The sequence below is a fragment of the Lipotes vexillifer genome, unplaced genomic scaffold (genome assembly GCF_000442215.2).
Source record: "Lipotes vexillifer unplaced genomic scaffold, Lipotes_vexillifer_v1.1 scaffold863, whole genome shotgun sequence".
Classification (NCBI taxonomy): Eukaryota; Metazoa; Chordata; class Mammalia; order Artiodactyla; family Lipotidae; genus Lipotes; species Lipotes vexillifer.
This window is the reverse complement of record NW_006788168.1, coordinates 284556-297964: the sequence shown is the minus strand read 5'-3', so window position 1 is coordinate 297964 and position 13409 is coordinate 284556. Positions and strand designations below refer to the sequence as shown.

The window sequence follows — 13409 nt, the reverse complement described above, 5'->3', positions numbered from 1 at the left end:
CTCCTATTGCTGGACCCCCGGGTTGGGAAGCCTGACATGGGGCTTAGAACCTTCACTCCAGTGGGTGGACTTCTGTGGTATAAGTGCTCTCCTGTTTGTGAGTCACCCACCCAGCAGTTATGGGATTTGATTTTATTGTGATTGCACCCCTCCTACCGTCTCACTGTGGCTTCTCCTCTGTCTTTGGACGTGGGGTATCTTTTTTGGTGAGTTCTAGTGTCTTCCTGTCGATGATTGTTCAGCAGATAGTTCACCAGAAATTTCTTGATTGTATGGAGAGACAGCAGCTCTCTTTGATGGTCTGGTTTTGTGAGTTGTTCTTGGAGGGTCTAAATGATTCTGTAAACTAGTTGAAAACCTGCAATAAATTGTTTCCTCCTTAAAAAAAAAAAAGCTATGTGGCTTTACATGATTATAATAATCCCTAATGTTTGTGATACGCTTTACCATTTATGAAGCATACTGATGTATATTGTTAAGAGTTTTAGTTTTAAGCATTTCCCCAATCCTTTAAAATTAGTAGGGCAGGTATTACCTTGGCCACACATTAGAAAGTGTCAGGAATGATACACAGAATCTAGTTCTCCTGACTTTGTATTTAGGCTATTTCCTCTTACAGCATTGCTTTTCAGGATTGAGATCTGCTGACTCTTCTTACCCAGGGTTATTAATGCATCAAAACCTTAATGCAGATTCCTCCATATGAATGTTGCTTCTGCTCAGCCAGTCCACTCTTGTGCAGTGAACAGCCTGCACAACTGTACATGGCTGTTATTCTTCTTACCAGTGTAACAGCATACGATGTTGATAATCTCATGACTGGCAGTAAAAGGCGGGGTGGGAGGCAGTTCTTTAGGCATTAAGATTTTCTTGGAAATGAACCCACTGAATATTAGATTCAGTTGCTGTTTGTATGTTAACTGTTCATTATTTCCCACAGGTGTTAGTCACTGTGCCCCTGGCCTTACTGCAGAAAGGTTCCCTTCAGTTTAATCCACCGTTGTCAGACAAGAAGATGAAGGCTATCAACAGCTTAGGTGCAGGCATCATTGAAAAGGTAACTGAATTACTTAAGCCTCAGAACTAGAGAGATGAGTATCAGATGACATGGGTTCCTTAACTTCTGATATTGGGAAGTAGCAGGTAATTTTTGAATCCAAATCAAATTCGAAGATTTCCTTTTCCTTTGAATAATTGTTCATGAAGAATATAAAAGGATATTAACAAAACAAAAAGAGGAGGGCTGGCTGAGGTCTGCAAGTTTTGATTTTAGGAGAAAGACTCTTGTGATTCAGAATTTGAACTGGGTATATAAATAAGCAATTCTTTTTTTTTTTCTGCTTTCCATGTCTACCCTGCACTAATTAGCCCCAGTGACGAGAGTGTTTCATACTTCCTTTGCCTTGAAAAGCTCCTTTAGCAGAATCTCTCAGCGCTACAGTAGATACCAGCAGACCTATGATTAGTAAGAATTTATCTCATGGATGTAAGGTTCAAGACCAGGTCTCAGGGATGCTCTGCATCTTCAGATTAGCCTAGAGGTTGTCAGTGGTTGCCACCATTATCTGTGGGAGTACAGGACTGCATGACATAAAAAGCCAGATGGTCACAAAGAGAACAAAGGAGGTAGGAGAATGGAAGGGGAATATTTAGAAATGTTTGAGTTTTTTGAACATCTTTTTTTTTTTAATTGAAGTATGTAAGAGCTATAGGTGGCTTCTTAGAGATTGCTGTACTTTTGATTTCAAGAAGCTGTTAACCACCTTTCTCTTGCTCGCTTTCCAGATTGCCTTGCAATTTCCCTATAGATTTTGGGACAGTAAAGTTCAAGGGGCTGACTTTTTTGGTCACGTTCCTCCTAGTGCCAGCAAGCGAGGGCTTTTTGCCGTGTTCTATGACATGGATCCCCAGGTAAAATCATTGGTGGAATGTGGTATGAATTCCCTTATTACAGTTTAGAATTTGGTTTGGTAACTACTTGTGTGTCCAGCTCAGGAACTAATGGACATTGTGGACACTCCAGATGTCTGTTTATATTCTGGGGGGACACTTGGATGGGACATTTTCCTGTAGGAAAAGAGCCCCAATATCTGCCATATTTTCTTAAAGTACTAATATTGCTCCCTGGGAAATGAATTTGTTGCCATGGAAATGTGTTATTTCAGGCTGATGGAAGGATTCCTTTTAGGGAGAATTGGTGTCAGCACAGTAACGAGTGGTACTTGAAATGTACTCTCCAAGAGTCCGCCAGGGAGCCCTGGTTAGGGGTGGGATATGACTGGCGCAGGTGAGGGCAGGTCTGGGAGTCGGTAGATGTGATTGGCGGGGCAAGGAAGATGAGGAGAGGACATACCTGGGGCTTTGCAAGTGACGGTTGTGGTGATGTCCTGCCAAAGAATCACAGTTGTTTTTCCTCCTGCCTCTTTGTTCCAAGACACTTTATCGTCAAAGTTTCCACGTGGGAGCCAAGGGCAAAATGTCCTTACTGTTTGAGAAGGTTTTTTCCCATTATTTGATCGGCAGACTTCCTTTCTCAGTGTCATTCTACTTCTTCTAAAACAAGTTCTTAGAAGGGAAAAGCCAAGAGAACCCGGAATTTGATATATTTACATGACTTCCGGAGTTTTCCCAGCAGGGAACAATAAAATGCGTAAATGAATAATGAGTATGTGTGGCCTGGGTGATGGAAAGGAGGCTACAGGACAGTAGGAAATGATGACATTTGATGTGAGAATGAGGTCCTTCTCTGTTTGGAACTGTGCGTCTAGAGACTTTGGTGCCCGAAGTCCAAAGTGTAAAGTGCTTTTCCCGTCACGTGTCCAGAAGCAGCACAGCGTGTTGATGTCGGTGATCGCGGGGGAGGCGGTGGCGGCCGTCAAGAGCCTGGAGGACAAGCAGGTGCTGCAGCAGTGCATGGCCACTCTGCGCGAGCTCTTCAAGGAGCAGGTCAGACACCCCTCTTTGAAAAGAGAAAGACTAGCCGCATAGCACAGGGAGATCAGCTCGGTGCTTTGTGACCACCTAGAGGGGTGGGATGGGGAGGTGGGAGGGAGGGAGATGCAAGAGGGAGGGGATATGGGGATATACATAGGCGTACAGCTGATTCACTTTGTTATACAGCAGAAACTAATGCAACATTGTAAAGCAATTATACTCCAATAAAGATGTTAAAAAAAAGAGAGAAAGACACGCTTGCTGCTAACTTCACTCTTCGGAGTGGTTTGAACCCAAAGCTAATCCATCAATACCAGAAATGAAGGGGCTTGAGGCAGTGGACCACATTCTTCTTATTTCTTTCAGTATCCAACTTGCCACTTAAGTACCTGGATTAGTTTGCTCAGGCTGCCATAACAAAATGCCACAAACTGGGTAGTCAAGCAACAGGAATTTATTTTCTCACAATTCTGGAGGCTAGAAGTCCAAGATCAAGGTGTCGCCAGATCAAGGGGTTGGTTTCTCCTGAGGCCTCGCTCCTTGGCTCACAGATGGCTGCCTTCCCCGTGTCCTCACATGGGCGCGGCTCTGTCTCTTCTTGTCTGTGTTCTAATCCTCTCTTAGAAGGACATCTGTCACACTGGATTAAGGTCCACCCTAATGATCCCATTTTGACTTAATTACCTCGTCGAAGGCCGCATCTCAAATACAGTCACGTTCTGCGGTACTGGGAGTTAGGGTTTCATCATCTGAATTTTGGGGGGACACAGTGCAGCCCATAACAGTACCCCATTCCTCCTTTTACATGATTGCCTTCCTCCCTTTTGTCTCACATCATGCACACCCCCATTCTTTCCTAAGGAGGTAAAAGGCTCAGCATTTTCCACAGATTCTGTATTTACCCAAACCCTAGCAAGCTTTGACGACAGTTTTCCAATCAAAGGGACATTGTCCAGAATTTTCTGTACCCCATAGCGAGTCTCTTCTCTCCCTTTTCTCCAAGAAGCTCAAGGTACTTTCTATTTGCCAGTTTACTAAATCTCACAATCTCCGGAGAGTATAAGTGGCGTGACATGTAACTTTTTCAAATAAAGGAGGAGACGTACAAAGAAATGAAAATGCCTCAAATGTTACATACATTCAAGAGAGGGGGCCCTCGGGGTATTGCTTATTTTACATGATGTGATTCTATCTCACAGTAGTTCTTATTAACTTGGGGCTTTTGTTCAAAAATTTGTTTTCAAATCAGTTATTTGGAACTTAGGCTCCGTAGAAATCTATTTCATGGTGGTACTTGGCAGAGGTCAGCCTAGAAAATTATTTGAAACGTAGAGTGAAACCTAACCTGTGTAGCTGCTTTGTGGAGAAGCCTGTTGAGAATTCCAGTTAGAGGTCCTAAGACCCTGCCCATCCCTTTCCTCCTCTGGTCCAGCGCGTTTCAGGCGATGGTAAGGGGAATGCCTGGACTCTTAGCCGTTGGTGATGGCCCCTGGTAGGTGGGAGAAAGCATCTCTGGCAGAAGGATAAAGTGTTAAAGCGAGGAGATGTGTGTGTGCTGGGGAAGGTCAGAGAGATGGGGCAGCGAAAGAGGAAAATGCACAGAGACGGCGCCTGGGGGATGGAGGGTCATGCTGAGAACTGCTGTCTCAGAATGCTACAGGGATTAACTCACTTTCTACATGGAGGAAGAACTGTAATTTTATACGTTGGGTTGCATCAAGTCTAAGTCCCTTCTTGATCCCGTTTTCCAATTCCTTCTACTTGACACAGGAAGTCCCAGATCCCACGAAGTATTTCGTCACCCGGTGGAGCACAGACCCCTGGATCCAGATGGCATATAGCTTCGTGAAGACAGGGGGCAGTGGTGAGGCCTACGACATCCTTGCTGAGGAAATACAAGGAACCATCTTTTTTGCTGGCGAGGTGTGTACGGGGACGCCGACCCCGATTGCTTCCATTTTGATCACTTGCTTTTAATTAAAGTGATCTATGTCCAGAGTTTAAAAGCAACATCATATGCCGTCAAAAGTCTTACGACAACAAGTAGCAGGTACCCTGACAGCACCCTCCTCAAACTCCTCAAGCAGCCATTTTTAACTCTTTCTCCTGTTTCTTCTGGAATTTACTTCATGCTTTAAGTTGTTGTTTTTTTTTTTTTTTGCGGTACGCGGGCCTCTCACTGTTGTGGCCTCTCCCCTTGCCGAGCACAGGCTCTGGACGCGCAGGCTCAGCGGCCATGGCTCACAGGCCCAGCCGCTCCGCCGCATGTGAGATCCTCCCAGACCGGGGCACGAACCCGTGTCTCCTGCGCCACCAGGGAAGCCCTGCTTTAAGATTTTTATACTGTTGTCTTCTGATTTAAGGAGTTAGACATTATCTCCCGACTTCCTATCAGGTTAAAGGTTTAGCCCACCCTGGTTTTTTTCACACTTTTCACCAAATTGGTGTCAGTGCTTATATGGTGTGGCTGCTTACTGCTGAGCCAGGAAGGAAGGCGGTCACTGATTCCTTTCTTACACAGCTGTTTTGTCTTCGGTCATAATGGCCTCTTTTTCCACTAGCTTAATTCTTTTTACGCCACTCCTTAAGCCTCCCCACTTTTTTTTTTTTTTTTTTTTTTGGCCGTGTTGTATGCACGACTCTTAGTTCCCAGACCAGGGATGGAACCTGTGTCCCCTGCAGTGGAAGCACAGAGTCTTAACCACTGGACCACCAGGAAATTCCAAAGCCTCCCCCTTCTTGAGTGGTCTCTAATTCACAGTTGAATCCCTCTGGCCGGCCTGTAGGTTCTGTTTCTCAAAGCCCCCTTTCCTGGCATCTTCCCTCTGCTCCAGGCTGCACTGATTGATCCCGGGGACCCCTGCAGAGCCGTCCTCCCAGCACTCCTCCTTACCACTTTCCAGGCTTAGGGTTCTTATTTCCTAGATCCCTCTCTTTTTTCTTTTTTTTCAATATTTATTTTTAAAATTGTGGCAAACAACACATAACAAAATTTACCACCTTAACTATCTTCAAGTGTCCAGTTAAGTGGCGTTAAATACATCCACACTGTTGTACAACCATTGCTACCATCCATCTCCAGGACATTTTTATACTGCAGAACCAAAACTGTGTACAACTCCCCCTCCCCCAGCTCCCAGCAAACACCATTCAACTTACTGTCTCTCTCTCTGAATTTGTTCTAGGTACCTCATCATATAAGTGGAATCATAGAGTATTTGTCCTTTTGTGACTGGCTAATTTCGCTTAGCATAATGCCCTCAAGTTTCATCCATGTTGTGGCATGTGTCAGAATATCCTTCTTTTTTAAGACTAAATAATATTCCATTATATGCACCTATCACATTTAGTTTATCTGTTCATCTGTCATGGACACCTGAGTTGCTTCTGTCTTTTTTGGCTATTGTGAATAATGCTGCTATGAACCTGGGTGTACAAATATTTCTTTGAGAACCTGCTTTCAGTTATTTTGGGTGTATCCCCAGAAGTGGAATTGCTGGATCATAAATTAATTCTGTTTTTTAGTTTTTTGAGGAACCACCACACTCTTTTCCGCAGCAGCTGCCCCACTTTACCTTCCCACCAACAGCACACAAGGGTTACAGTTTCTCCACATCCTCGGCAACACTATTTTCTGTTTTTTTATGATGGTCGTCCTAATGAGTGTGAAGTCAGCCTTTCTTCTTTCTTGATTTACTTCTGTTGAGAAATGTTTTGCTGTTCTAATTCCTAATCCTTTCTGTGCCTTTTTTTTGCATTCCTTATAATCTTGGAGCTCATGTCCTTCATACTCTAGATTTTTTTTACTCTGCTCATTTTGTTCCTACAATTTTTCTCTTATTTCTAGATCTTCTGTTTCATATATTGGAACTGTTGAATTGATTATCTAATCTTCTTTGCTGTTACTCTTTGCTGTTTTTTATATTCTAACCCTTGAGTCGATTTTTTAAACTTTGGCTCCTTTACTTTATGAGCACTTTCTTGTTCTAAGATTATTCCTTTTTGGTAGCATTTTCTTCTTGCTTCATAACTTGTTCCTTACATGGCTCCTGAGTTCCTATTTTGTTTACTTTAGCCTTTGCCTCCCATATGTCCGAATGTCCAGTCCTTGACTGTTCAGATTTGAGTGAGGCACTTCTTAAAAAGCCAACTGAAAGTTCCAGCAAGCTTGTCAACTGGAGGTTGGGGGCCCAAACATCAGGATCTATCTATAGCTCTTTTCTCTTAGTTTCTCGTTTGCATGATAGAGGCTCACCTCCTGGCATTCTGGGAACTCGAAGCCTCACTCTTAGTTATACTTAATTGCATTTTGTTTGGCACCTCACCCCTGCCCTGTACCTCAGAACTCCTGGGGGTTGCAGTAGGGGGAGTGGGGAACCTGATGAGGGACCAAATTGCTCTTCAAATTCTTTTTATTTTTTATTCGTTTTGGCCATGTTGCATCTTCGTTGCTGCGCATGGGCTTTCTCTAGTTGCATCTAGCGGGGGGCTACTCTTCATTGCAGTGCGTGGGCTTCTCATTGCCATGGCTTCTCTTCTTGTGGAGTACAGGCTTGAGAGCACAGGCTCAGTAGTTGTGGCTCAGTAGTTGTAGGCTCAGTAGTTGTGTTTCTTAGTTGCTCAGCAGCACGTGGGATCTTCCCGGACCAGGGATCACACCTATGTTGCCTGCATTGGCAGGCGGATTCTTAACCACCAGGGAAGTCCCACTCTTTATAGTCTTTTAAACCAGTCCTCAGTTTTTCACCCTTGCCAAGCCTCTGCCTCCATGATGGCAGCAATGGCTGAGATTTATAAAGGATTTTTCAGGGTGAATTGGTTTCCCTTTGCTATTTCCCACACCCCCCACACACCCACACACCCACCCAGTTTAGCAGAATAAAGTGAATTCTCAGCACTCTTTGATCTGCCTTCATACTTTGTATATTATAGTTTGGGATTATACAGGTCTTCCTGGCTCATCTAAAATAGTGTTTTTAATTTTTTCGCTTCAGGGTTTTTGAATTTTTACAAAAGAATGTAATTTTAAAAACAGCTGTCTTTGATTCCTCCTTGGCCTGTGAAGAGCCAACTTTGTAGGAACAGAACATAATGGTTGCATTCCAGGCAACAGCTGTGAACTGCTTCCAAGAGATGGCCCTGTTAGACAATGTGCCAAAGGGTCATGAACAGGGTTTGGAAGTTTTTGACTTTCCTTTGCTGCTTTGATACAGTTGTTACCTCATCTTCTTATAAAAGCCACTTCTTTGAAGTTTCTGTCACTCTGTGACTCTCTCCCCCTGTAATTGTATTCCTACTGACCTCCTGGTCATTCCCCCATTTATTAAAGTCTTTGGCACCTGGATGTTTTCCATTCCATTCATCAGTTTAGGTGACATGGAACCTAAATTAGTTCACGTGGAACTTCATCTGTTTCTTATCCTCCCTTTTCTGTGACCTACTGAACTCCCATTTCAGCTACTCTTCCCCATACCCACATCCCAGACCTTGTCTTTAATACCTAACGGTCATGAATTCAAGTCTCCTGTCCTCCTGGTTTGCTTATTCTGTTCCCACTATAACCTCCTTGAAAGTGAGGTTCTCCTGTTGACAGTCCTCACCTTTTGTCTTTTCCCTTCCTGTTGAACTGATCTATCCTTGGGAGTAACCCAACTCTTTCTGTTATACCCATCTAGCAAAACTCCAGCCGTGGATGAACCGTGATTCACTTTTTGTGCTTGTCTTACTTATCACTGATTTTAACAAACTAAGATTGTCTGATGGGAGGGGACTGTGTCTTATTATCCTTAACTCCAGCACCTGGCACACATAGACAGTATCTTAATGAATGTCACACAGTACTCCACGGGAGCACTGACTATACTGTAGGATAAATTTGGTGAAACATGGTGCTATGGATGGGTGAGTAGTGTTCATGTGAGCACACAGGAGCGACAAGTCTTTATTTTAGGAGGATCAGAGAAAGTGTAAGTTTGTATTTACCTTTTGATTTTCATCTAAATTCTTTATACATGATCTCAAATTATACAATTATTTTTTTTTTACAGGCAACAAACAGGCATTTTCCACAAACTGTTACAGGGGCATATTTGAGTGGTGTTCGAGAAGCAAGTAAGATTGCGGCATTTTAAACAGAATTTATCTGGACCCAGCTTTCTTCTCCCAATTGGGAGAGTCTGAAAAACATGTTAAACCTCACTTTGATAAAATCAAACAAAAAATCCTCTCTGGGTAGCAAAACTGAAATGTTCTAAGGTGGCATGGTAATGTAAACCCATTTTACCACTCTGAAAGCACTAGCCCCAATCCTTCTGTAAGCACTTATATTTAATGGCATTTTCCATAGGTCTGACTAGCACTAAATCTTCCGGATCTCAGAATATAACCTTACATTAAGACCTTGGATATGATCCTTCCATGGTTGGAGATTCCCTTTAAATCTGACATTTTTTTGGCTGACCAATTTTCCCACATTGAGAAACCAAGTCAATCAAGCAGGATTTAAAAAAAAAAAAAAAAAAAGCGATGTACTTTTCCTCTATGAAAATTTATCAGTATCTTTGCCAATGAGCCTTAAGATTTTTATATAGCTCCAATATTGAGCTTTTACTTAAAATTTAGATAGAAATCTTTCCTTTTTGAATATAGCACAAACTCTTCAGTCAAAGGTAAATGAAACTTCTATTTTATATTGTACCTATTTCTTCCCATTGGGTGTTCAAAAGAAATTTAAATTCAGGATCTTTTATTAAAAAAATATTTTAGATTTGTGCAGTCATTGGCAAAATAGCAAAATTTTCAATTCCTTCAACAGTACATGTTATTGTATCACTGAGAATTGGGAAGAGATAGTGTGGTCTTCATACTTTAGACATAGAATATGGCTATTTTTCTTAGTCATGTTTGGGTGGATGGCATACCTTAAATAGCCTCAATTTTGGCAACCACTAGCAGAAGGATCTTGTCAGAATAATTAAAAGCCTCTCCCCACTGCCTCTTTTTAAAATAACTGATTACATCTCTAGGAATATTTTTTATAGAATTACGTTTTCAGTATTCCATAGGCAGGTCCACTGGAAAACTGCAGAAAAATGTGTAATATCCTGGTAAATATTACACATTTTATAAGCCATATCTTAAAAGCCTGAGTACATGGTAAATATTTACTTTTTCCTTCTTTCACTCATGACAAGAAAAAATAAACATTGATTTCAGGATCTTCAGGATGCCCATCTTGCCAGGAAACTTCGGTTTACAGGTTAGAAATATTGGGTAATTTATGTGCTTTTGTTTTAAAAAGTCTTTGAATAATTCTTTCAATATATTGGTCAGCTTAAAAAAGGACTCAAAATGACTTTAAAACCATTTTCAAAATATTAGGTACTTCTAAAATTTAAAGTCAGCTTATAAGTAGAAATCGTATTTTATAGAAAGAACATACAGTGAACTTTAGACAGAGCTGAGACACACCTCCCTCCCCAGCAAAGTATTATACAACTGAAAGAAAGCAAATAGCAGTATATTGGTTTCAAGGTTAACACAGGAAAATGTTGATATTTAGGTTATCTGATGAGACTCATTGGTACTGATTGGGAAGTATTCTGCTTTCAAGTGTTTTATGTATTAAAATGTTAAAAGAATAGCATGTGTTGAGTGATAAATGCAAAATATTTTAAGTTGAAATGGTTCACAGTACATTATTACTTTAGTTTCTCGGCACTTAAACTTGTATAGTGCTATAAGCAAACAAGGGGAAAACCTACCTAAATAAAGTATGGTAAATCTTTTTAAAAACCCCTCATTTCCTGTCTCAAGTGACATCACCTAACATTTTGTTCTTTAAAGAACCACGGTACCTTTTTTTTCTTTTGTTGAGTATGTTTTTCACTGCTGTCTGAAGATTTTGTAATTGAGTAGCAGTGAATATACACAGTGTTTTAACTGCAGACTGTGAACCACTGATTGTGTAAAACTACTTAATTAAACTTGTTTTTCAAATACACTGTGCACTGTAGTGGTGAATGCACACTCTTAAGCAGATACATCTTCACCACAAACTTTCACGTACACCAAATCAATCCCCTCAACCTCTAAACCCTCTTTAGACTTTTTAGGTCATAGGCATTACTGCATATCCCTTTCAAGTAAATGGTGACGCATAACTGTTAACTTTGATCAACTTAGTTTTGTGAGAGCATTTCAAGTTTTCCCTAGTGATTTCTTTGTAATGTATTTAATTCAAAGTAAAATCGGTCAGTTACCACTGACGAGCACTCCAAATTATATAGGCTATGGGGCTAAATCCATTTAAAAATCTCTATTCTGAAATACATGTTAAAACATCAAATGCAAAGAGACAGAGGTGGTGATTTATTATTTTTATTGACAAGGTTTATAGGAACAAATTAAATATTTAAAACCAAATGCCAGTTATTAAGTCTCATTTAGTTGTTTATTCCATTAATTTGTATTAAGTATACCTTTCTCTAATGTCTTAATAACTTCATCAAGAAACAAGTCAAACCTGTGAAAACACCTGTTAACAGTCAACATATATCATTTTTATATATTTCTGTTCTATGATGCAAAGATATTTTAAACACTCAATGGTTTATCAAAGGCCTAATTCTTGTATAAGCAGCATGTTTTATTTTAAAATTAAGAGAATTTAATAAACCGATTAAGACAGTTAAAAGACAAAATTAGTCTCATTCAGGAGTGGTCCATATGTTGATCACCTAGAATCCTAATTGGCCAAAATTTAAAGCCTAACACCCCTGATTCCACAAATACATTAAGTTTCTTTAATGTTAAAAATAAGTCTATTATCACTTCTGAGAAATACTTTGTCAGATACCCACTACTGTCTACACATTATCTTAATCTGGAATTACAACTGGTACTTTCACCATAATTATAAAGGTGGCCAGGTTTCCTGTAAATATCAGCATTTTATATGGGCAAAAGCAGTTAATAAAAATCAGTTCATTTATTATAAGCAAAATGTGCTTCTACTTAATCCAACTCTGCCAAATTTTTGAAGTTTTGATGTGTTGATTTTGGTCTATCCTCACTATAAAATGTATCTACAGACACTGTTGCAGGGTTAACACTAAAACTATAAATTGATGACACTTCCAAGGCAAAGCAGAGAACTGTATGTTCCTTCAGTATTTTCTTCACTGAATTGACTTTCACTGCTCTGTCATACCATCTGGCTGAACACTGACGTTTCATAGTTTATAATAACTGTAAAGATACGTACTTATATGAGTTTAAAAATTGATCTGCACAAAAGAAATAAAAAAACTTTATATACAACAAATTCGTTTTTAAAAATACAAAAATAACATCTGTCACTCTTGTCATGCTGACAATTTGACATATATACACATGCAGGAGAAAAGTTCTGATTCAGTCATCTGGACGGCTGAAGCTTGTGTATTTTTAATATGATGAACACACTGCCACTGAGTTTTCACACTGACAAATGTGTATTCAAAATATTTCATATGCTAAATACTGCAATAGCCTCTGCATGTATAAATGCCAGTTATGATCGTTTCTGTTCTACGATTAAAAGTATGTCTTAAGCTAATATTGCGCGCACACTAAAAACTACAACAGTTCAAGAATCTATAATCTGATATAAAGAAATCCAAAATGTACAAAATACAACTATAAAAGCAAGGGACAATTACTGCCATGCAAAAATTTAAACTAAAAACTGCATAGAAATGCAATTTAAAACGGCAAACGCAAATTCACCTAACACTCAAGATAAAAAGGTCAGAAGGAAGTTCTACCAACACAATGCTTGCAAAGATTTAGAAAAAGAAATACATTCTCTTTGCTGGTATAATGGTATAAATCAGATCTTTAAATCCATGGGTACAGGTCATCTGTTTCTGTCCTCTTAAGAAATTAGCTGTAATGAAAGAGAAACGTTATTTCCTCATACCCAACATACAATAGTTGGAACACATAAAACCTAATTTTTTCTTTTTGCAGTTCGCGGGCCTCTCACCGCTGTGGCCTCTCCCTCTGCGGAGCACAGGCCCCGGACGTGCAGGCCCAGCAGCCATGGCTCACGGGCCCAGCCGCTCAGCGGCACGTGGGATCCTCCCGGACCGGGGCCGGGGCACGAACCCGTATCCCCTGCATTGGCAGGCAGACTCTCAACCACTGAGCCACCAGGGAAGCCCTCATTTTATTTTTTAACTTCTATTTTACTACTGTGACCTTGGGAAATCTGCTGGGATCAATATAAGACTACAGCTACTGTTGATCTTCTCCTGCCTTTAACTGGTGGACAGAAAGGAACATGTGCTCAAGTGGTTGTATGAACTCTGAGATGCCCAGCTACCCTTGTACACTGAACCCACATCTTCATCTGAGGCCAGGTTTTGTCACTAATGTTCAAACTTTATTTTTAAGCTCTAAAATGGGAATGAAAATAACTATCTTCCCTGGTG

The 13409-nt window shown here is 40.5% G+C and overlaps 2 protein-coding genes across 3 annotated transcripts in view; one reads left to right on the top strand and one right to left on the bottom strand.

The window, feature by feature from the left end:
- KDM1B (lysine demethylase 1B) overlaps positions 1-9065 on the top strand; it is a 55083-nt gene extending 46018 nt beyond the window's left edge. Inside the window, exons 14-18 of the mRNA XM_007461257.1 lie at positions 941-1057; positions 1786-1911; positions 2824-2946; positions 4705-4857; positions 8982-9065. Coding sequence (XP_007461319.1) covers positions 941-1057; positions 1786-1911; positions 2824-2946; positions 4705-4857; positions 8982-9065 — 603 coding nt within the window. The remainder of the gene's footprint in view (positions 1-940; positions 1058-1785; positions 1912-2823; positions 2947-4704; positions 4858-8981) is intronic.
- A 2234-nt stretch (positions 9066-11299) lies between these two features.
- Positions 11300-13409, bottom strand: part of DEK (DEK proto-oncogene) — a 29648-nt gene continuing 27538 nt past the window's right edge. The window contains exon 10 of one of the 2 annotated variants that reach the window (XM_007461256.1): positions 11300-12862. In XM_007461256.1, the coding sequence (XP_007461318.1) occupies positions 12851-12862 (12 nt within the window). In that variant the 3' untranslated portion in view covers positions 11300-12850. The remainder of the gene's footprint in view (positions 12863-13409) is intronic. The other variant, XM_007461255.1, reaches the window with a different exon arrangement.